This window comes from Juglans regia, chromosome 12 (assembly GCF_001411555.2).
Source record: "Juglans regia cultivar Chandler chromosome 12, Walnut 2.0, whole genome shotgun sequence".
Taxonomy (NCBI): Eukaryota; Viridiplantae; Streptophyta; class Magnoliopsida; order Fagales; family Juglandaceae; genus Juglans; species Juglans regia.
In genome coordinates, this window is record NC_049912.1 from 22487444 (window position 1) to 22512171 (window position 24728).

The 24728-nt window shown below is 32.5% G+C and overlaps 2 protein-coding genes across 2 annotated transcripts; both read right to left on the reverse strand.

The window, feature by feature from the left end:
• Positions 1 to 6455: 6455 nt before the first annotated feature.
• Positions 6456 to 8278, reverse strand: LOC109005797. Its single transcript, XM_018984840.2, has 3 exons — positions 7544 to 8278; positions 7242 to 7391; positions 6456 to 7106 (listed from the first exon to the last, which is right to left on the reverse strand). The coding sequence occupies exons 1-3, from the start codon at positions 8171 to 8173 to the stop codon at positions 6813 to 6815; spliced, it is 1074 nt and encodes a 357-aa protein (XP_018840385.1). The 5' UTR covers positions 8174 to 8278; the 3' UTR covers positions 6456 to 6812.
• Positions 8279 to 17294: 9016 nt separating this feature from the next.
• Positions 17295 to 18061, reverse strand: LOC109005796. Its single transcript, XM_018984838.2, has one exon. It carries the CDS (start codon positions 17792 to 17794, stop codon positions 17426 to 17428), a length of 369 nt encoding a protein of 122 aa, XP_018840383.1. The 5' UTR covers positions 17795 to 18061; the 3' UTR covers positions 17295 to 17425.
• Between the last annotated feature and the right edge of the window lie 6667 nt (positions 18062 to 24728).

Genomic DNA, 24728 nt, shown 5'->3' on the forward strand with positions numbered 1-24728 from the left:
AAAATTTGAATAAAAAAAATACTACTTTTACACTAGCGATCACTTGCAGCTTACAGCTCTTTCTTTAAATAATCATATTCCTTGCTGGCTTTTGTTGGCCTCCTTACTCAGATTTTTGCATCTTGGTGAACCTAAGAAAAAAACAATAATATTTACGGCTGTTGAATATGCAAGCGACACATAATTCTTTTGAAAAAAAGGAGTAAATATGAGATTCACATGAAAAAATTAATTTTTTAATAATGAACTCTACTTTTTTTTAAAATAATTATCCGACACTTACGTACTCTATGAATATACGTAGCATTACTAAAAAATATATATATAAAAAACTAAAGCTTTTAAGAAAAAGAAAATATATAATTAGACATATTTTTTTGTACATATTAAATCGTGTCATGACAAGAATATAAAAAAATAGGTCATCTTCCTGACTTAATTAGAAATCAAATTGAAAAGATTTACCCATGTCCAGGACAGGGTTATGTGTTGGATCAACTTGGATGTGTGCCCGACAAACATTAGTTGTGTTCCAATGATGTTATAAGTAGGACAGCTTCGACCTCCCCGTCAAACCAACCTAGTTAGGGCCGGAAACAAAGGAGTCTAGACATGAGTAAATTGCATGGTCAATAAATCCTGCGAAATTTGGAGAAAACACACACACACACACACAAATCCCTTATATTCAAGATATATAAAAAGGATAACTCCACAATATTTATAAAATGTTACAGCATTTATGCCTATTTACAACATTTCTAAGATGTTTTTTCTAAGAAACCAGGGACAGTTAACATTGATTCGAGGCCGGCTCAATGGTAAGGCTATTTAGGTCCTGCTCTATTCCAAAAATAAAAGTGAGGTATTTTTTTGAGTGAATTTTTGAAAAAAAAAATTATTTCATTAAATAAAATTTTAAATAATTTTATATTTCCTAATGTATGCAAGGTCCCATAATACTAAATTTTATATTTAATACAATGAATTATTTATAATTTTAAATAACTTTTTTAAGATCTTGCAAAATTTAGGCACAAAATTTGCATTGAAGTCTCATTTTAAGTTGATGTATTAAATATATATTCAAAAAAAATATTTAAATATTTTAAATAAAATATAATTTTATTGAAAATTTTAAAAATATTTCATATAATAATTTATATTTTATTGTATTATAATTACAAAATTACTAACTTAAATTTCATTTTAGACCTCAATTTGTATTGAACTGCAATTTAAGACGTGCATGAATGTGAGCATTCCAAGATAACAGCTAATGATCTGAGGCATGCAGAAAGAGAAGGATCATAGAAAGAAATGTAGATCTATCTCTAAACAATGTACATACGTGTTGATGGAGAGATTATCGAGGAAGAGTAAAGAATATCCTGAATCAGAATACAACCTCATTTGATTATACAAATAAGATAAGATAAGATAAGATATTTTTACTGATAAGTCGAGTGATGAGGAGCAATACAAATACTAGAATTAATTGGAAATAAGGAGATAAGATAAGATATTTTTACTGATCAGTCGAGTGATGAGGAGCAATACAAATACTAGAATTAATTGGGAATAAGGAGAAACACAGATACATCATATAGCATAAGAATGAAGAGTAGGAATGAAGTCAACACAACAAAATTAAGCCAAAACAGCAGCAACAGTCGTTCGTATGAAAGTGGCATTCAGGATTTGAAAGGTTCTCATGAAGATCTTAAGGACATGCAGGATTGCGTTCCCAACGTATGTAATGACAGGCGGTGAAGTTGCCATGATCCTTCCAAGAAAGTATCAAAGTCTTGCTTTTAGTAATTTTGTAGAAACCACTCCCTAAAAGACAATCAAGCTTATAGTTTTGCTTTATTAATACTAATGTATATAGTACTATATCGAGGGGCCCTTTGATTTGCTTGTGCATACCCCCAGACAAGGGACAAATCATCACGACAATGCACACGTTTATGTAATGCTTATAAAAGTCCAAAGAGTAATTTGTGGTTTACGCGGCCTTGCGCGCATCCCGCCCACAGACTTGATTTTGGTTCACAAAACTTTCTTACTAGCCACGCCCACGCAAAGTGTTGCCAACAAGAACAGCAAACCCCACTTCCTTCTCCTCTCCACTCACGAACGAAATACCATTTTTATTTAGTTTTGATCTTCTTCTTTTTTTTTTTTTTTTTTACCTTTTGAACAACAAAGAAGAATTTTTAGTGGGATGACTGATGATGGGTGTTGATGTTGATTTCGGTATGCCTCCTACCTCCATGCCACTTGCAAATAGAGTGACCTTCGGTGCCCGAAGCCTCCGATGCTCGAAACTTTCGATATCAAAGTCAGTTAATATACTTTGAGATATTCGTGTGCATGTGTGTCTAAGGGAAGAGAAGAAAGATCATACCCTCAAGCTTACTTTTCATTCTTTATATATCGTTCGGGGGGTTGTCGTGGTCCTTGCTTTTGGCGGCCTGACATCGACATGCATATTGAGAGGGCTTCTCACTACATTTAACAAGGTGATCTCCTCTAGGCCTGACATGGGCTTGAACGGTGATCTCCTTGGTGCATTTAATGAGGTAACCCTTTCGGGCACGAGTATGGGGTGGTAGTTCCAACCTGTCTTACCAATCGAGTCAGTAAGGAAGCACTAGCCCATTCCGTTAGTGTAGGTTCCCTTGGGCCATACCTTGCTGGGGCAGGATTGGGGGGCTATGTTGACTGTAAGGTTTTTTCCGATGGCCGCTCGTAGTCTATGAATGGGCCTCTGGTCTGACCTGTTAGATGTTAAGTATTTCCTTCAACAATGGGTGTCCAATAGGTACGGTTGAGAACCGATCGAGTCGGAGTTAGTATCCAGAAAATTCGACTTCGACTTACATAGGCTACGATCCGATTCGGAATCAGATTTGTATTTTTTTTTTCCTTCATATTTAGCCTATTTTTAAATAAGACTTTACATATAACAAATCATTTTTTGCGGGCTTTCAAGTTTCAAGTTTATGAAAAATATTATAAAAAGAAAAAAGATTTTAGATAAGAAAAAACAAAAAATATAAGTAAAAACATTTCATATGCTATGCAAATCTAAAAAATAAAAGTACAAATCTAAAGAAATTAAAAATATACAATATACCCTTTAGGCTATTATTGATATACTATCCATCATAATTTCATGTTAGAATCACAGATTTTCAAATGAACTAAAAACAATAAAATGATTATTCAATGATATAGCTAAGACCCAAGCTAACAAGAAGGGACGAATTTTGTTTTGGGGTGTTTCTGATATTTTTCTTATTATTTTAATCTCAAATTAAGTAAAAATAAAAATAAAAGAGTATTAGATGTGAACTTCTTTAATCTCTAATATGTTTCATTCTCCATAAATCATACATATGCTCTTTTTTTTTTTTTTTTTTTTTTTTGGGTTTTCATACATATGCTCATTGATTCATCATGTAAACCCAATTGTTTCTAACTTAATTATTATGTTGCATGTACGTTTAAATTAGTTTTGATTATCATAATGTAAATTTTTTGATTATTTAAAGCCAAAAACTTTAAATAAAAAACATTGTTTAGACTAGATTTCGAAATAAAAATAATTCAAATGAAATTTTTCAATTTTTAATATTATCGAGATAAAGTTTTGAAATAAAATAAATGATGACTTTCTTATAAATTATTTGTTAGTCTATATTGTGAAAGAATGTGATAATTAATAATTTTTATTTTCTAAAGAACATTGAGATCAATTAGCATGTTAAATATTTTTATTTTACATTCAAACTCGAAACTTCTTATATATATATATATATTTATGCACACTCTTAAGTAATCTTCTAATTTTTGTTGTATACAAACTTTTACATATCCTACATCCCTCCTCTACATAAATTTTGACTTCATCCATGCTAACACCCCAAATAACAACTAATAAGTAAGAGCAACCATGTGCCATCATGGTCCAACGACATTAATTTTCATCATCCAATCATTTAATGCTGAATAAATTACATATAGGAAACACAACCAACCACTCAAATACAAGCCAAATATTATATTAGAATCTAGTTACATACTACTATATTAGAATCTAGATAATAAATTAATAGTCTTACAATATATACATTATACATGGTACAACTCACTATCAGCTATCAAGTTTCATCTACTTTAATATATGTAATATGCATGATAGTAATACTATGTTGTGTAGTGTGTACATATAATTTATTATTAGTCTATCATTATTATTGCTATTCTTTAATAATTATCACATTGATTATTAGTCTATTAATATTCTTGAATTTATCTATCTAAGTTCTAAACTGTTTATATGAGTATATATGATCAATTTATAAATAATATATATTTATATTAAAGTCAGAATTAGAGGTTAAATTCAGATTCAGAGTCAGAGTCAGAATCGGTCAAACAAATAAAGCTGACTGTGACACCGATTTAAAAAGAAAGAAAAATAAAAAGAAAAAAAACTACGACGATTCGGAGTCACATTTTTGCATAGCCCTGCAAATAGGCTTGTGAGCTCATGCCGTTTGATTCCTTAGACAAGTTTATTAGTAATTTTACTACATTGGCACAGAGAAAATGGCGCCATGATTAACTTAGTACAATATTCTTGCAGAATTCTCATTGCCAAATCAGATTGTCAAAACCAAGTTAGTGGTTCCACTTCTCTCACTAAATAAGATCGTCAAACTCTTCCTAGCGGCCATCAAGTTAGTAGCATTTGGGTCACCCACTTCTACATATAGCTAAGCCAAACATAAGGTTATCATGGAAGAGAAATATCTTGAATGATGCGGCTAGCGGGCCGTCTAGCGTTTACAGTTGAGCATACTATTAGTTATTTTTTTTTAATATTCTTAATTATAAAAAAAAAATACATAATTTCATTAATAATCAATTCTTCAATTATTAAGTAAAAAAATAATAAAATAAAATATATAAACAGTAAAATTGAGAGAGGAACTCAAGAGTTGATTTAGCATTTTACTATCGTAAATAGAGACGTAAAGAAAAGGAGTCAATTATTGCCATGATTGCAATGTTCACCGCAGAGTAAGCAGTCGGGATGCATGGTTTCTCTGAAGGCACGAGGACAAATGGGAAAAGATGAAACAGAAGGTGCAAGGACTACAAGGACAAATAGTGTATTATTGACTACTGATTTGTACTTTTTTTTTTTTCATTTTAATTTCCCTTTTTGCTAAACGAGCAGCAAGTACTGATCTTGCATGCACTGTATATTCAATGAATCATGTCTTTGGTACCCGCTGAGGATATGCTAATTTCAAGTGATCATAGACCTGCAAAGATCTGTTTCAATGGGAGATCTACGTCAAGTCATGTACATTACAAAACATTGTGCAAACTGGAACAGACAACAAAGTTCTGAATTCAGAGAATGGCATTTTTTTGGCACCTCAATCATTCGATTCAAACACCATTTTCATCGTAAGTCTTGGGATCGATTCTATGGAGATAGACAAAAATATTACGCTAGTATACTTGCAGGAACTTGTCTGGACTAAAAACCAGGTCTTTTTTTTTTTTTTTTTTGTTGTGTCCAGAGCTTCGGCTTTTGTCCATGAGATGAAGATTCATGGGCTCGCGTTAAAGTTGGGTTTCGGGTTGGACCTGTTTGTGCAGACGGGTTTGGTTCGCAGTAATGCCCCGCGTGGACGCGAGATTGGTGTTCGACAAAATGTCTCACCGGGATGTTGTTACTCTTGTGTACCCAAACAAGGGGTTAATGTGGACTGGAGACAGCTAGTTCGAATATTCCTTAGAATCAATATTACTTTATTAGGGCCCATGGGCTCAAGTCAATTCAGCGGCCACCAAACTCACATCTGCCAAAAAAGTATGAAATTCGAATCCAATTTCCAGCCGCCATTAATGAGAATTTAATGACGTAATGAGCAATATGGGGGAGATTAATGACCCTCCACAGCACGATATTCGTCCACAATAATGGCCCTCCAACACGATGCTCACACAAGAATGACCCTCCAACGCGATACTCACCCGAGATACTAGGCTTTCAGCACAATGCTCACTACTCTTGCAAACTCAAGCAGGGCCCTAACAGCCCAGCCCGCATTCTATCAAGGAATGAAGTGAGTCAAACTGAAGAACAAATCTTACCATACGAGAATAACCGACCCATATAAATGGGAATCGAGGTACGTAACAAAAAGGTGATTTCTAGTTACAAAATAGATACAACATACAGTTTAGCTATCATCGTTAACGCCATCGAAGGTCACTGAGGCACTTTTCATTTTCTGGTTGCAGGTTGCGAAATACTCCGCAACACAAATAATCCATCAAAGAAAGTTATCAATTATGAAATTCACGTATTTCGATGTTTTCCCACTTTTGAGGAAAGTGATAATGGAAGGAAATTCTAGCTACTTCAAAAAAATTTCTTATTATCTTAATTGGAAATGCTGACCTTTATAATCTGTGCAAACCGGAGTGATCTTTTTGATGATGGGACAGACATGAGAGCATAATACTGGGCAGAGATCAGGAGCACAGCATGAGGAAAGGAAAATGCAGTTCATGTAAAGAAGATCAGTTTCTTGCAATTGAAACAAAACCATGAGAAACAATGAACACCTAACTTGATTGCATTGGTTGAACGGGTAGGCAACAGACAATGCAAAAGGCTGATATCCCAGTACAAAAAATTCAAAAAAGAGAACGAAAATGAAAAGCTTCTCACAAGAAATGAGAACTTGACACTGCCGAGAAATGCCCATTGCCTTTCTTCAAGTTGGGATCTTCGTGTCATATTTTGCTGTAAACAGAGAGAAATGGTTGCTTCTTAAAGCATGACTGAAGAACCAAAACTCTTGCTTCACACTTCCAACCATTTTCGAAATCCGATACTTCAAGAACTCAACCGCTGCTAAAAATAATCTGGAGTTATCCAATACTGAGCTCCGCCGGTACTCAAGAACCCAGGTATCAGGATTTAATTGCACAACTGAGGCGCCCCACTTCCGGTGCACCCATGAAGTGTTTGCCTTCCGAATCAAATACCCAACTTTCCCATCGGTCCACTTTGCACACAAAGCAAATAAAACCATTTATTTTTAAGCTATGAAACAGCCTCAATCTAATGTTTTTTTTTTTTAATTTATTTATTAAAAAAGACTAGTGGTAATGGAGATTATGTCGTTATGCAAATATTTTACCTCGGTGACTCTGCCGGATAAAATGGTGAATGACCGGGAAGAAAACTCAGTCATGAGTAATCCCGCAGTCTGCAAAGGCCATCCCCATATGCTCACCTCCTCCACTGCTGACTTGTACAATGTACAACGCGAATTCAAGAGCAAACCATTCTGAAAAATTCAATTATATTTGATTTCCCATTGAAATTTTAGAAGTCAGAACAATAATTCAAGGGTTCCCTTAATTTCTCTCCAAAAAGAACCATCAAAACAAATTTGCTGAATGAATTTATAATTCCTAACAAGAGTTTGAAATGTAGCACCTGGTCAATTTTCCAAACAGAATTAGTATTGCTGCAATTTGACACCTCCGCATCAACAAGACTCTGCAACTCTCTCTGCACAAACCTCAGCTTCCCCTTCAAATCTTGGGCAACCCAAGATTTCTCACCAACATTTTTAACTATACCGGGTGACAACACGGGTCGCAGAACCCCAGGAATCCCACGAGAAAGCCCGAACTCCGCGATGAAAATCAAATTCAAACCCAATACCAATCTCATAAAACGGCCCCTCAAACCCCGCTCTCTTTTCCTCCTTCCCATCTTCTCGTTCAAATCCAATCTTACATTCGATTTGAGAACCGGAGGGGCCGGAGCCCGATTTGCACTCGACCTTGGCGTGGACATATTCGAAGAATTGAACGAGATCGGGGTGCTCTCCACGTCGTTGGGCCCAGAAGCAGAGATCTTGGTGAGGGAACTTTTCTGGACGCTGATGGGCATGAGGTCGAGGGTGGCATTGATGCTGGCCAAGCAAATCTTGCAGTTGCAGTTGGCATCTTTCCGGCACCCGGGAAAGTAGCAGCTGTCTCGGCTCTCGGACCGGTCGTCCTCCATGGTCGTGGTGGTGCTTGATTTTCCAGGTGTTGATACTAAAAGCACCGTTTTCATGGTTTCTTGCTCCTTAAGGTTGCTACTTCGTTAAAATGGTAATCTGTGCAAATGTGTGCGCGTCGGTCTTTCTGTTTTCGTTCGAATCTTTTATGTGAGAAAGATAGCCGTTCAAAATTTGAACCCCAACGGTCATGCAGTGGAGTAACGTTAGTTTTCTCCAAAATGACTGAAATAGCCTTGTATTTTTCACTTTTGACCTTTGTTTACATGTTAATACTTCAATGGTCCACCCGCGGGGCTGGGGTGGAAAAGTGGAGCTTGTTGGCTGTTACTTCATTCACCATTTACTTCCACAAGCTTGGCAAATAGCCACCAAGTGTTTAGACTTCGGTCCTAGCAAAATTATTTTTACTGTCATCTCGTAGAGTTTTTGTCTGATCTATATACAATTTAAATTCAAATTCATCCAATTTTATAAGTAATATATATAGACATCGTGCACATAATGTTGTTGTCAATGATACGGTACCAAATAATTTTATTAATAGTCTTAGAATACTGGCGTCTGACTCTCTGTATGTTCTTCTTCTCCAAATTTTGGGATGCATTTTGTCCTCCCATCCGATTCCCTATTTTAGAATTTTTGTTTACGCATGCTACAGTAGTTCCCAATCTATTAGGAAGCACTGTACATCTCCAAACGCATTTTTAATTATTTTCGCATGTCCCTTTCTCTCTTCCCCTCCCACGTTCACTGTCTCTCGTGCCCTAGTTGCTATCGGCTCTCTCTCGCACTTGTCCATTGATGGCAGCCCCTCCGACATTTTTCAAGTTAAGTAAGCCATTTCATTCTCTCACAAACTCACACACACAATCCTTGTCTCTCATGTCGTCAGCTCTAAGAGAAATGCTCTCTTTATTTCATTTGTAGCTCTACTATTTTGGGTCTCTGCAACTCTATTGTTGAATCTTGAGGTAGATCTCGAAAACTCTAGCCGGGATTGCGATATGATTTCTGTGTATGCTTCTCTAGGGTTTCTAAAATGTTGATTTTTGTACAGGTTTAGGGAAAAAATTTGTAAAATCAGTGACCAACCCATTTGATTCAATTGCTTGTTTGATTTGTCTACTGCTTGTTTGATTTGTGTTTTATGAAATATATGTGTTTTGCTATTCAATCTAGATTGTCATTTCAGTGTGCTACGAATTTGACATGGTTATGCTTTGTTTCACTATCAGTGATCAACCCATCTGATTCTATTGCTTCTTTGATTTGTGTTTTGTGAAACTTATGTGTTATTTATTCAATCTAACTTGTCATTTGATTTTATTACGAATTTCACATTATGTGCTTTGTTTCACTGTCAGTGACCAACCAATTTGATTCTACTGCTTCTTTGATTTATGTTTTGTGAGATTTATGTCTCGAGCTTGCCATACCTTTCTATTACGAATTTCACATAATCAACTGGTTTGTTTTATTGTCAGGGACCTTGTCATTTGATTCTACTACTTCTTTGATTTCTATTTTGCATAATTTTGTGTAATTTATTTAATCTAGCTTGTCATTTAATTCTATGAAGAATATCACATGCAACTCTAATATGCTTTGTTTCACTATCAGTTATCTTGTCATGTTGATTGTACTGCTTGTTTGATTTATTTTTTGTATAATTGTTGTGTAATTTATTCAATCTAGCTATTTCACTCTATATGTAATTTAAGATGCTAATGTGCTTTGTAAAATTTGCGAGCTTGCCATTTGATTCTACTACTTGTGAAATTCATGTTTTGTGTAATTCCTTGGGTTTATTCAATCTAGCTTGACATTTGATTCTATGAAGATTTTCACATGCTTTTGTGCTTAGTTTTATTGTCAGTGACCTTGCCATTTCAAAATATTGTTTCTTTGATTTATGTTTGGATAAATGTTCTGTAATTTATTCAAGTGAGCTTGTCATTTGATTTTATGAATAATTTCACATGCTTTATATGCTGAAGATCATCGTCAATGATCTTACCATTTCAAAATATTGTTGATTTAAGCTTTCTGTTTGGATACATGTTATGTAATTTATTCAATTTAGATTGCTATTTGACTCTATGAAAAATTTCACATGCTTTATGTGCTAAAGATCACTATCAGTGACCTTGCCATTTCAAAGCACTGTTTCTTTGGTTTCTGTTTGGATAAATGCTTTATAATTTATTCAAGTGAGCTTGGCATTTGATTCTTGAATAATTTCACATGATTTATGTGCTAAAGATAACTGTCAGTGACCTTGCCATTTCAAAACATTGCTGATTTTTTTTTTTTTCTGTTTGGATAAATGTTCTGTAATTTATTCAAGTGAGCTTACTATTTTTTTCTATGAATAAGTTTTTTTTTTAATTGTAAACTCTGGTATTTTTTTTTTTAATTCAGAGTTAAAAAAACGAATAAGGAAACAATATTACAAATTTTGTGTCACCTGCATCTTTGATTTCCGTTTGGGCAAGCTGATACTTGGTTTTGCTTTCCTATTGCTGTGATAGTTGGCTTCACTAATTGTTGGCTTTCTGATTCTTGTTGTTGATTCCTTATTTGCTTTTTCTCACTATCATTGATTTGTTCTTTGCAGCTTTAATTGTTCATATGTAGAGGTTGTTGTTGGGGTTGTATATGTAATGTAATTAGGTTGTAATGATGGTTAAATTAAATATGATAAATGTGTAAAATCAAAACTTCTGTGAATGTGTCGAGCTTGATATGGCAGGATAACAAGGATGGTTATTGTTTTGTGAAAGTTTCACAAAGGCAACCATTTTGCAGCCATTCGAGCTTGTGTTATGTGCTTGCCTATGCCCGAATAAAAAAAACTATTATGAGACTTTTCCCAAATTTTTATAATACTGTTTTGTAATTTATGTGTTTTCTGTGATCTTTGTTGTTCTACTTTGATTTAGGCATGCTGTTCAGTTTTGTTAGTTGAATTACTTTGCCATTTTTGCTGTTACGACCTTACCAATTCTATTGGTTGGATTACTTTGCCAGTTTTGCCATTTTGATATTCAGTTCTGTTGGTTTGACTAATTTCATCTTTTTGCTGTTCAGTTGTATTTAAAATTTTAGCATGTTATTTTATAAGTTGTCCTGTGACTTATCCATGCTGTTTCAACCTAAAATCTTGATTTTTTTTATCAGCCTCTTGTTGTGAAGTTCTTTGCTTGGTTGGATTATTTACTTCTTTGACTTGTTGTATTGTGCTACCATCCATGCTGTGATATTTCATCATGCTTAACAATTTAGATCAAGGTTGTTCAGCTATTTAGACATGCTACTTTGGTATTTTTTTTTTCGTTGGATGCTTTTCTTCTTAAGTTTGATTTTGATTGTGTATTCCCCGACTGTGATGATAACAAAGTTAAGTAGGGATACATAAAATTTGACATATACTCCATGGCAGGGTAACTCGAATGACCAATCACTACTGGTAACCAATTGTTGTAGCCATGGAGGATGTTGCCACTTCTTATGTGTTATCATTCCTTTTCTGAGCCACTTTCTTGGGTTAATTGTTTGAGTATGTTTGGGGGCTTGGCAAGGGAAACTTGAGTGTCGACAACGAAAATGGACAAAAACTCAATGGCATAGTAACTTAGATGGCCAATGAATATTGACAACCAATTGTTGCAGCCATTAAGGACATTGTCGACCAATCCAGGTTTAGTAAATTGTAGTAAAAATCTTTGGAATATAGTTTGTACTAAAGATAAGAACCATGCTCACTGTTTGTGTACAAACTTCAAGCAAAACAAAATACAACACTACTCAATGTCTGGGTCACGTAGTAGCACTAGGAATACTCACGCTCAGCAAACTATCATCAAAATGAGTACCCAATATGTTATTGTGGTATTAAAGTATGTCGAAGAACTGCTCATACGGAAGATAATGAGAGGTGCCAATTTTTTGGTTGCCAAAACTATGAGGTATTTTTCATTTGTTGGTGGCTTTATTTGCTGATATGTGTTGGTAGTCTTGTTCCATAAATTTTAGTACTGGTCAATTTTGCTGGCTAGGCAGCCTTACGAGTTGTTCTATTGGTATGATCTAGAAATACAGCCTATGGCCAAAAGACAATTAACCAATTAAAAATCGAATTTCAAAAGATACAAGCATCAATGGGCATCTAAACTAGTCCACATATACTATAAATTGTTTTAGAGAGGCGTAAGAGAAAATTTTAGAAAATCAGTTTCATTATAGCAATTTGGATTTCGTGGTTATTTGTTTTGGCAATTTATTTTGAAAATTTCTTAGCAATCTTATGGTGACATATACTAAACTTTTGGGGCCGATGTATGGGCAATTTAAGCACTTGTAATTATAATATAATTTTATTGTGGGCATATGTAATGAACTTTTGGGACTGGTGTATGGGCAATAGTAATACTTGTACGTAGAATTGAGCAAATATTATGGATGTACACATTCTTTTTTTATTAACTATTTTAGTTATTGAGAATAAATCCGCAATTTATGAAGTGTGTAATTTATCTTAACATGTGAAAAAAGTAAATTTATCTATTTGTTTCCTTCAGGTGTGCATAAAGCTTAAATTATTTCGATCACCATTAGATCTGGGCAAAAACCATAATCTTGCTTTTAATTTATCTGTAACAAATAAAATGTTGTTGGAAAAGACAAATATTTATTATTTGGAAAACTGTAATAGTTTCAAAACTGTTCTCATACCCGGGATAAAAAATCAGCTTCGTGTTTAAAATTTACGTACAAGTTGAAGTGCGAGAAAAAAATAATAAAAAAAGAATAGAGAGATTATTTTAATAGAATAGAGAAAATATAGAAAATGAGATATAGAAGGTTTTTGAAAGATTAGTAAATTTAGGATAAAATTTTAGAAATGATGTTTTTTAGTTAAAATTTAGGAAAATTTATAAGAAATGAGATGTGAATGCTCTTAACTCGTAACAAAGGAATACCATGATAATATAGTAAAGCATGAGTGCATTTCGATTATTAAGTCAATATCACTTGTAAATCTTAAACACTTTTTGAGAATATAATTGTTTTGGGTGATTTATGGAGGACCATATTTTTAGATGACTACTCGAAGGATTAAATGTCTTTGGCATTTATAATGGTTTAGATTCAACTTCAACTCAGATATGACCTCAAATCGTTGGTGGAGTGAGCATTAGGAAACTTTGCAAAGAACTTTCATGACATGCATACAAAATTACAGAAGTAGTGGTATGGATGGGGACGATATGTTGGCACTCAAATAAAGCCATCCGATTCAGGATGTAAACATTATCCTCTTCATCAAGCGCGATGAAAGTTTGAAGAAACAGTCGAAGATTTTATATTTTATTACAAAAAAAAAAGGCTCATCCACCACCTGATTAATCATGTTGTAGAAGTCATCATCAATCGCTTTACATTTGTATAAGAAGTGGGAAATTAAAAGCCTAATTAGAAGTCAAATCTTACTTAGCTTGCTACATCTAATGCAGCCAAAAAGGTGCTCCATCGTTTGAAGTTATATAGGGACATGCATTCTTCTACTGTCTTTGAATAATCTTAAAAAGATGGAAGGTCAAGCGCACATACTTGATTTGAGTAATGCTTGATATGATTTTAGAGTGTGTAAGCACTATATACTTAATTTAAAAAAATAAAAAATTTATTATTAAAAAAATAATTTTTTTTGTTTGGGTCTCAGATTTGCCTGACGGTATTACTTTATTGAGAGATCTCTATGAGAGCTACCGACTCCAATTATCGTCCATGTATGATCCAAAATAAATCTAAACAACTGTCCAAATCAAACTATGAATTTATCGTTTAATAAATATTCTCAATATTATGCCTTAAAAAAGACTCCAACCTCCATACTCTTTAGCTCAAGATTTTGAGTCTTGCGTGTCAAGTACCATTTCATCATCAAAGACTCCTTTCCCGTTGCTAAGGCAGAGCAAGAAACAAAACCATGGAAGAAAGGTTGGCATCCGCGAGCAATCCAGAAAGACAACCTCCACTATCACCAACTTCAGGATTACTCTTTGCATACGGCATACCTATTTTTTTCATATTTGGACTTCTATGAAGTTTTTTTTCTTTTTACTTGGATTTGATGTCTAATCGTCCAGGAGACTATAAAGTATCTTGTATTTTTTTAAAGAAATGTACAAACTTTCAACCCTAGAGTTATACGTAGCATTACTCCATTCATATTCTGTATTAAGTGTTCAGACAGAATTAAAGAAGAAAAATGATAACAAATAATACTTTTTATAATATATTTTATAATTATATTTTAAAATAAAGAATATTATTGTAAAATATTATATAAAAATAACACTATTTTATAAAATATCTTTTTTTTTTTATTATATATTATAAAAAAATATAATGAAAAGTATTATGTGTATCATTAGTCATCGAAAAATACCTACCTAGCTAAGTACGCAGGCATACGAGGTTGAGTTCTGCTACAAGCCTGCAAGGATCGAGAATTGTATTGTTGTGATCGATAGTGCTTTTTACTGTGTTTTTATCTTTTTTTAAGTACAACATAGCATTATTCTGAAATAATTTTATCTATCATCTCTATATATTATATATTATATTAATTTTAATTTTTTATATTAATTTTAATTTAATTTTATAATAAATAAAACAGAATAATTTAATTAACTTAATAAAAATAAAATAATAAATAATTTTAAAATATATAAAATATACAATATGAAATGATAAGCAGCATCTCTTCGAGAATTTATGGTTGAGATTAGGCTATGTTTGGGTAACAAACTCTTCTCAACAATTTTTAAGTATTCTCGTACTTGTGAAAATACTTCACATACCAAAAAACTTAAAATACTCTCAATAGAATCCACAAACTCATTTCAATCTCTACTCATAACTATTCACAAACATTTTATAATATTTATCACTATTATATATAAATAAAAAATAATTTCACTATAATATTTATTTATATTATATATAAATAAAAAATCACTATAATATTTATCACTATTATATATAAATAAAAAATAAAATTATTATAATATTTATCACTATTATATATAAATAAAATTATTATTTAAAAAAATCAATCATTGATGGGATTCACATATTTTTTAATTATTTATCTAAAAATTAATAACTCAATATATTTTATATATTTAAACAATTTAAAATACTTTTAATAAGACTCATAAATCTATTTCAATTTCTAATTATAATTATTTATAAACATTCTCAATACTTATAGTATATTTTCCAAGGAAAATGATAGGATTACTACTCTCTTACTACTCATTTACTACTTTTTTATATTTGATTTTTTTTATAATTTTTTATTTTACTTAATAATTAAGGAAGTGAAAATTAGTAAATTTATATATTTTTTTAATTTTTTCTTAATAATTAAAAATGTTAAAAAAATACTTAAAATAAAATGATAAAAAAATAAAAACACTACAAATAATAGATGAATAGTAAATAGGTAGTAAGTCTATCACTACCCATTTTCCAAACGTAGCCTTACAACAAGGTGAAGTAGAACAACTCTCTACGAAACTTGAATGCCTATTCCTGACAACCTGTCTCAGGTATCTGTTTGCAAGATGACATGCTGCTGTAAGGTGCATTTATGATTCTGATGAGACATGTCACCTTAAGAAAAAGTTCTGTCAAATAATAACCATAAGTTCATGACTAAAAGCATTTTGGACCATCAATAGTCAATACTATTGAAGATTCTTTCAAATTAACTCTATTTCTACTTTATGACCAATCAATTCATTTCTAACCTCAATTGCTTTTCTGCTTGTCTTGTTATAAAGTTGTCTTGATCAAGGAGTTCTTCTTTTGTAATTTTAATTTAATTTAATTTTAAATTAAATTAAATATTTAAATATTTAATTTTTAAATTATTAAATTCATTTTAATTTAAAATTTTTTTACTCGTAAAACTCATAATTTTTTCAACTCAATACCTCTTTATATCGAGACTCACAACTTTTTTTACTTTTTATAAATATATCTAAACTTATCTTAACATTTAAATATATTTAAATTCATCTTAAATAAATCTCATAAAACTCACTCCACTATTTCAACTCACTACTATTCAACCCAACATATCTCAACATCTAAACAAGTCTAAGCTAAGTTTTTCTTGACAAAATGGAGAGATCTTTGCAGGGTAGCTCAAACATGAAGAAGTTGACTGATAGTCTGAAGACCAAGGGTTGCAATACAGAAACTAAATGTACTTGATCATTTGCATCTTATCGAGAAAATAAAGATGGTTTTCTGTACCAACCACTAATCGTAGTGGGAACATTAATATTTTAACTTAAACTGCTTGAAGCTTAGGGCATAATAATGTTGAAATTGTCCTTTATGGTGGAGTGGGAAGTTGACCCCTTGCTGCTGCATTTAAATATTAGGAAACCGAGATTTGTTTTTGATTTTATCCTTTATTATATACTTAGAATCAGTTCGGAATTTAGACAGTCTAATTTTAAATTAAGTCTAACATCAAATTCTCAAATTATTAAATTTATCTCAATTAAGTCTAACATCAAATTCTCAAATTATTAAATTTATCTCAATTTACAATCTCATGAGATCCATAAATTTTTTCAACTCAACACTTCTTTACATGCAGGATTCACAATCTTTTTCAATTTATTTTAAATATATTTAAATTCATCTTAGATAGATTCCACTATCTCTACTCATAAAAAAAACTCAACTCAACATCAAAGGCGTTTAGCTAGCCGTGATCCAGGTGGATTGAAAAATATCTTCGGCATCAAGAAACCAGAGAGCTCATTTTTGCACATTCAATTCCAGTAGTTCTAGTTTCCAATTCCAACGACTTGAGGAAAATGAAGGCAAATTTGTAAAGGAAAAAAAAAAAAAAAAAAAACAGCTACTTGCACCAATGGCTGAAGTTTTCTTGAAGAACTGGTGAAAACCAACCAAAGAGCGTTTAGAATTTTTTCTTTCTATCCTAGAGAATAGAAAAAGGTTCGTTGTTATTTCATGTTGGTTTGTTTATGAAGTTGGGATTTTTCCCTTGAAGTTTTTTGCCCATTTTTAGCTAGGAAAAAGAAGAGAAAAACAGAGAAACATCAATTCTAGAACTTGGGAAACCAAGAAGCAGCCTCCATTTGAAATAATATCCACTGTACAAGACAAGTTGAGAGTTTTCCATGAAAGGCTATCTATATCTATATGCTTATCAATATTATTCTAAGACAGCCCCCGCCTTTCATTCGAAATTAGTACATTGAAAAAGAAGATGCATCGGTAAGTACTTGTGAAGTAGTAGTTGCTGATCTTGAATACTTCTTACCAGAAGATGGAGAAGATGATAAATCCCCTGACCTTCTCCTTAGCATCTGCCTCATCCCATCAGCAACTCGAACAGCTGGGTTAGATTTCGATTTACCACAGAATGACATGTGAGCTTTCACAGCTTCTTCCATTCCAAATGGCTTTTTTCCTCTGCTAACTTCATCTCTTACAGCTTCTGAGCACAACCCACAAAGCCATTTTCCATCAAATTTGGCCTTGACTTGGGTTATGTAGTCTTGGGTGCAATCTTCTTTGAGGCCACAACACTCGCACTTGACTGATTCAATCTCCATGATTTCTTTCTTTGTTCTTATTATTTTGCTTGGTTTGAGTTGGGATGGAAGGGTAGGAATGGAGGAAAAGGAAGTGCAAATTATGGCTGCTTTTCTTGTTGGATTTTATTACAATGATAGGATAGATCAAGTGGGTTTCTTTTTGGCTGGGGTTTCTCACTTGGCATGATGGCTTTTGTTGCTTCAAGAACTAGGAAGTGTTTGGGTTTGTGCGAGAGCTTTTATGGTTGGAAATTTTGGTGAGAGAGAAGAAGATTGAATCCGCCATGATTTCCTCCATGTTCGAAGGGACATGGGCCAGTAGAGAATGAGACAAAAGTGGCCGGAGGGGCCCTTCCTGCCTCTTTTTTTTTTTTTTTAGACATGTTAAGATAAGAAATAGATTCTAACCAGGGAGATAGATCCCAACAAACGTTTCAATTTACCAATGAAGGTTAAACTTTAAAGAAATGAAAAAAAAAACATCAATGAAAGAAGTAATTCTAGCAAATTGGGCCAATAAAAGTGAGAAGATATTAATCATAACGGTAGAGTTGGACTTCAGAAAGCTTTGAAGTGGGCGGTTGCATTCCAAGATGACATAATTGCAAAGATCTAAATTTCAAAAGAATAATACAATTATAATTCTTTTATTATTTATTTTAAATGTAATTATATCGCTTCATTAAAAAATATTTTTAATTTTATATAATTACCATTCATTTTAAATAGAGTTGTAAAATAATTATAAAGTAGGTTTATCATTTTTCTTTCAAAATCTCTATTAAAAATATGAGAAAAATAGTTGAGAAAAAAATTTAAAGAATCTTGGCTGCTTATCATAAAATATTAATGTCTTACCCTAGGGATGTAAATCGGTCCGGTTCAGGGATGATGCATTTTCCTGGACTAGACCGGAATAATCAACTCTAGTGGACTGGACCAGTAGCTATTGCTCTGGTTCGGTCCAATCCAATTATTTTGTTATTTTGTTTCATATTTTATTTTTTTAAAAATAAATTAATAAAAAAAGTTATTTAAATTACTAAAATTAAAATTAAATGAATTATTAATGTGAATTATGTAACTAACTCATTAAAAAATATATTTCACTATAATTATATTTATGATGTTGATAGTTACTACTTACTAATTTAGACTTTACTCTTTAGTATGCATAATTATTAATAATGTCCTATATATTATATATGGTTAATAAATATCAAATAATTTCATTATACATAGATTATTCATGCTTGCTTGCAACTTAGGTAGTTAAAAAAAATTATCTAATTATTTTAATTAATTGTAAATAGTAGAGGATGTGTGAATGTATCTACATATAATGACATAAATTATCATATGATTTATGATACATTATTAATTAATAGCATATATTATTTAACATTTTATGTGGTCAATGATAATATATTAGATAAAAATTACATAATTAACTTATATAACTATTATATAAAATAATATAATATATATAAATATTTTAAAAATATAAATACTAATTCAGTCGGTTTCGGTCCGGTCCCATCCAGAAATCACAGACCCCAGGACCGAACTGAAACCCATTCGGTCCACCATCTATGGGATCGAAACCGATCACTCACAATTTCAATCTGGTCCAGTCTAGTCTATTTTTTAGGTCTGAACCAAAACTTCTTTCACCCCTAGTTGTGGATATATAGTAATAGAGATTTAGAGAAGGAAAAAAGATGAGCTTCTCTTCCACGTAAGAATTAGTTGTTGGGCCCTTTTTTTGGTGTGGAGTTTGATTTTGTCTGTGGACGGCTTGGTTGATGACCTGATTCTATAAAAAGTCATTATAATTTATTTTTGGTGAACTTTAGGCTGGGAGGAAAAATCTTTGACCCCTTTTTTGCTCTAAATCCAATCCGATTTGTTGGATTAGGGTTTACTTGTATTTTATATTATGCACTTATACAAGTGTCGTACCTTTTTGTTATCATCTGGAGTAAGATTTTCTGTAGTCCTGTGAATTTAGACAAATTGTCAAATCACATAAACAGTAATATTTCGATTGAAATTTAAATTTATCTAAATTCATCTCAATTTATTATTATAATTTTTTTAAATTTCAATATAAAATATAATAAATAATTTAATTTTTTAAAATCTCAAAATAATAATAATAATAAATAATAATATTCTAACAATATTTTATCATTATAACTCAATTCAATTCAAAGTTTAAATGCACCCTAAATCTTCTATCTATACAAATAATTCTATTTTTCTTTTTTTCTCTTATTGTATTTATTTTATTATACTCTCTCTCTCTCTCTCCTCTCTTAATTCTGAACTGTTAATTGTTTCTTTTCTTTATGGTAGTTTTTTAGTTGATTGACAGTTTCTTTCGGTTAACATTGTTGAATTGACCTGTCAGTTGTCTTGCCTTTGGTTTTACTTGAAATGTTAATATGTGGTCTAAGTTTATCTTCTGACTTTAATTTTTCATGTATTTAAAAAAAAATTAGTTTTTTTATTTAAAAATTAAAAAAGTGAATTTTAATATTTTGATATATATTTTTTATTTTTTAAAAATATTTAATACATTAAAAAATAAAAAAATAAATATAAATTTATGCTAGCAGCATGTTCACTTGTCATTGTTAGTGGCAGCATAGCATGGCTCTTATTTTATATATAGCCAAATGGTTAGGGTATTTTTTTTTTCTTTTTTCTTTTTTGCCTTTTTAAAATGAAAAGGTGCGTAGAAATATATCGAAAGTTTTATGAGGATTTGATTACGATAACAATGTTCTTACCTTTAAGAAACAATCATATTAAAAAAACATGAAGAAAATGGTAAATTTAGGATTAATTTATAAATATTTTACAACTCTATTTAAAACGAAAAACAGTTATATAAAATTAAAATTATTTTGTAATGAAGTGGCGCGAATAAATTGGTTAATTTGAAATTAGTTACAAAATAATAATAAATAAAAAAAATTGTGGGTGTGATGTTCATCCAAGAGATACATAAATCTCATCTCCTGAATAGAGACAATGAACACAAATTATCTCATGGGGGCTTATTTGGCTAATTAATAATAATGGGGAGTTGCCCAATTGACTTTAATGGTGTGGATGAAACTTTTATATATATATATATATATATATATATATATATTCTCTGCTTTGCTTTATCTGCTTTGCTTTATTCTCTTCTCTTTCCATTCTCCTTCTCCTTGATTCCACTCCGCTGTTTTGGTATCAGAGTCATACTGGTATCTAATTGTTGCATATTATTCTTCTTTTTTCTATCTTATTTTTATCATCTTCTACCGGGTGCGGGAGTTTCTGCACTAGGTGGTTCAGTGTCGTGTCTGTGTTACTTTAGAACCTTTATAAGTCCCATTTCAGCCGGGGTAGGCGTCCAGGGCATACTGGGTTAGTAAGTAACCAGCCAAGGTAAAGTTCGCAGCCTCTTTGAGATGCAACCTTCCCTGTAGATTAGGATCAAAATCTGTTAGGATGAGGAGGAGTAATTCCTCAATTAGTTCCAGGACGACTTTGCCGCCTGATATAGTCAATGAGGAAGACTGCTCTTATGGAGAAGAGCTATCTCCTAATCTAGGATCGTGGAAGATCCCGGATATTAAACCATCTTCTATTTACAAAACCACTTGGTTAAAAAATATTTTTTTAAATACTTTGAATGTTCGAACAGTCGAACAAACCTATAGTATATCTAAATCCCAAGAAAAATACTATCTCCTTAACGGAAAGGATATAGAAAATTACAAAAATGAGGGATTTAAATATATTCACATAGATTCTGTACAAATTGCTGCTAAACCTTTAACTAGGTTAGGTATCAATGCTTCTGTTCTTTTTTGTCTAAGAGATGGCAGATTCCTCGGTTTTGAGGATAGCATTCTCGGAATGGTCCAGTCTTCTTTATCAGAAGGACCAGTCCATTTTGACTGTTTTCCAAACATTACTTTGTCTCTGACGGACAAACATATTTTGAAATGTTTAATTTTAAATATTTATATATATATATATATATATATATATATATTAGAGTAGAGTAGAGTCACCATCAAAGTGATGCTTCATTGACCAAATGGCCTGGGTGGTTCAACAGCCAGATATTAGATCAAACGGAGAGGGATTATTGTTTTCATCGACAATTAATGCTATAATAAAATACTCATGCACTTCATTTTTCAAAATTTTGGTAGATTTTGAAATCTCAGAAAACCCATCATGGCCAGCAAAAAGAAAACACGAGAGAGAGAGAAAAAGGTGAATCCACCACCACCAATGCCCAGTATAAACCTCATCAAGAATGAGGCTGGATCTACTACCACTAGTGCTGTATCTACAGCACTAGACATTGCTAACAGGTTCCAACCACTTGGAAAACCTGTTCAACCGCAGACCTTCTCGTCTGCAGTAACTACTACTTTTGACCCATATGCGAAAGCAATTGAGTCAAAACCCATCCCTATTACTCTCCAGTTTTTCCTCCCAAAAGGAAAATCTGAATATTTAAGAAAGAATTTTACTTCATATATGTTTCATATCGAGCCTAACAGCACGATATATACAGATGTTTTCTAAATTTCTTCTTCCTATTTTCCCACTCTTTTTCACTGGATTCCTGAAGATTTCTCAAAAAATCTCCAATTCTATTCCAGTGTTTTGATTCAAACAAATTCATTGGTTATCAAACCTATTTATGACAAGGTTGATACCAATAAATTAATCTTTCACAGTGCCTATATTCATCTAGTTATCACTCAAGCAGAATGGGGATTCACCCCATCTACTTCCAAAAAACTCGCCCAAACAGACACTGCTTTTTCTTAGTTTGATTATATTGATGCTTGGAAGCGCTTCATGTTCTTCCAAACCCCTGATATGAGCCACTCCTGGTTCATAAAATTTGATCAAAAATTTAAGGGAAATTTTCCTCTTTGGTTCACCCAATGGTGGAACCAATACGGATTAATTCCTGAAAATCTTCCTGGTGAGCTCTTAAAAGCTTACCAACATTTTTAAAAAATCGTTGATCCAACTTTGGATCAACACTCCAAAAAATTTCACCATACTTTACATTTCTGTAAAAGATACCACCTCCCGTGGATCTTCAAATGGAACTATGAAAGAAATGGTGATGTGATGACAAGAGTCTATTTCACCAAATGGTGGGATAAATTCGAACATAATCAAAAGATTGTTGATTTATTGATCAAAGATTTTCCTCAGACTGCACCCAACCTGCACAATAGAAAGGAATTTCCAAAGATCATGGCTGGACCATCCAAGGCTCCTGAATATCCATTGATTCAGGCCCCTGCTTCTCCAACAAAATCAGGGGGGAAAGGACAGTTCATCCTCAAAATCCTCTAAGTCTAAAAAGAAAACTGATATATTTGATGGACTTAATAAAAAGGATTTAATCAACATCTTAAAAGAATCATTATCAAAGTCTCAAAGCAAATCTGAAGATGAAGATTCAGACACTGCATCAGAGGCTTCCTATAGCAATATCTTCGGTAATTCTGAATTCTACACAGACAGAAGATCCACTTGCCACCAGACAGAAGATCCACTTCTGTCAAAACTACTACTTGAGTTCAAAGAAGACCTACGGATAGATCCACTGACCAGTCTCCTTTAACAAACATTGTCGTTTTGTGCCGAAAGCAGCATCCAGCCGCCAGACACAATGATGACACCTGTGGTTAAACAGTACTAACGCTGTTCACTCACAGATTTACTTTTTGCTTTTCTTTTACCCGTGCCCAAACAGTAATGACAGCTGTTATTCACGGACTCCTCTTGTAACAGGAACTCCTTCATTTATAAAAGGAGAACCTCATTTTCATTTTAGGGCAGAGACAATTTTAGGAGAAACATCCTTGTAAGCTTTCTGCCTTCCTACTACTCTCAACCATCAATAGCAAACTTGCTCTACCTTATGCCATAAACTTTGTAATCTTTGTAAAGTTTATGAATATGTTTATTTTCTTATTATCTGATTTATTTCTTTTATTTAGCATTGCATCCATGCATATGGTCGGTTTTACCGCCTGCCTTTAATTGTGCATATTTATCTGCTTTGCTTTATTCTCTTCTCTTTCCATTCTCCTTCTCCTTGATTCCGCTCCGCTGTTTTGGTATCAGAGCCATACTGGTATCTAATTTTTGCATATTATTCTTCTTTTTTCTATCTTGTTTTGATTATCTTCTACAGGGTGCGGGAGTTTCTGCACTAGGTGGTTCAGTGTCGTGTCTGTGTTACTTTAGAACCTTTATAAGTCTCATTTCAGCCGGGGTATGCGTCCAAGGCATACTGGGTTAGTAAGTAACCAGCTAAGGTAAAGTTCGCATCCTCTTTGAGATGCAACCTTCCCTGTAGATTAGGATCAAAATCTGTTAGGATGAGGAGGAGTAATTCCTCAATTAGTTCCAGGACGACTTTGCCGCCTGATATAGTCAATGAGGAAGACTGCTCTTATGGAGAAGAGCTATCTCCTAATCTAGGATCGTGGAAGATCCCGGATATTAAACCATCTTCTATTTACAAAACCATTTGGTTAAAAAATACTTTTTTAAATACTTTGAATGTTTGAACAGTCGAACAAACCTATAGTATATCTAAATCCCAAGAAAAATGCTATCTCCTTAACGGAAAGGATATAGAAAATTACAAAAATGAGGGATTTAAATATATTCACATAGGTTCTGTACAAATTGCTGCTAAACCTTTAACTAGGTTAGGTATCAATGCTTCTGTTCTTTTTTGTCTAAGAGATGGCAGATTCCTCGATTTTGAGGATAGCATTCTCGGAATGGTCCAGTCTTCTTTATCAGAAGGACCAGTCTATTTTGACTGTTTTCCAAACATTACTTTGTCTCTGACGGACAAACATATTTTGAAATGTTTAATTTTAAATATATATAT

Coding starts and splice junctions, on each gene's coding strand:
- LOC109005797 (XM_018984840.2), bottom strand. CDS start 8,173: ATGAAAACGGTGCTTTTAGTATCAACACCTGGAAAATCAAGCACCACC. Junction 7,392..7,543: donor CTGTTTGGAAAATTGACCAG/GTGCTACATTTC, acceptor TGAATTTTTCAG/AATGGTTTGCTCTTGAATTC. Junction 7,107..7,241: donor TATCCGGCAGAGTCACCGAG/GTAAAATATTTG, acceptor TTGTGTGCAAAG/TGGACCGATGGGAAAGTTGG.
- LOC109005796 (XM_018984838.2), bottom strand. CDS start 17,794: ATGGAGATTGAATCAGTCAAGTGCGAGTGTTGTGGCCTCAAAGAAGAT.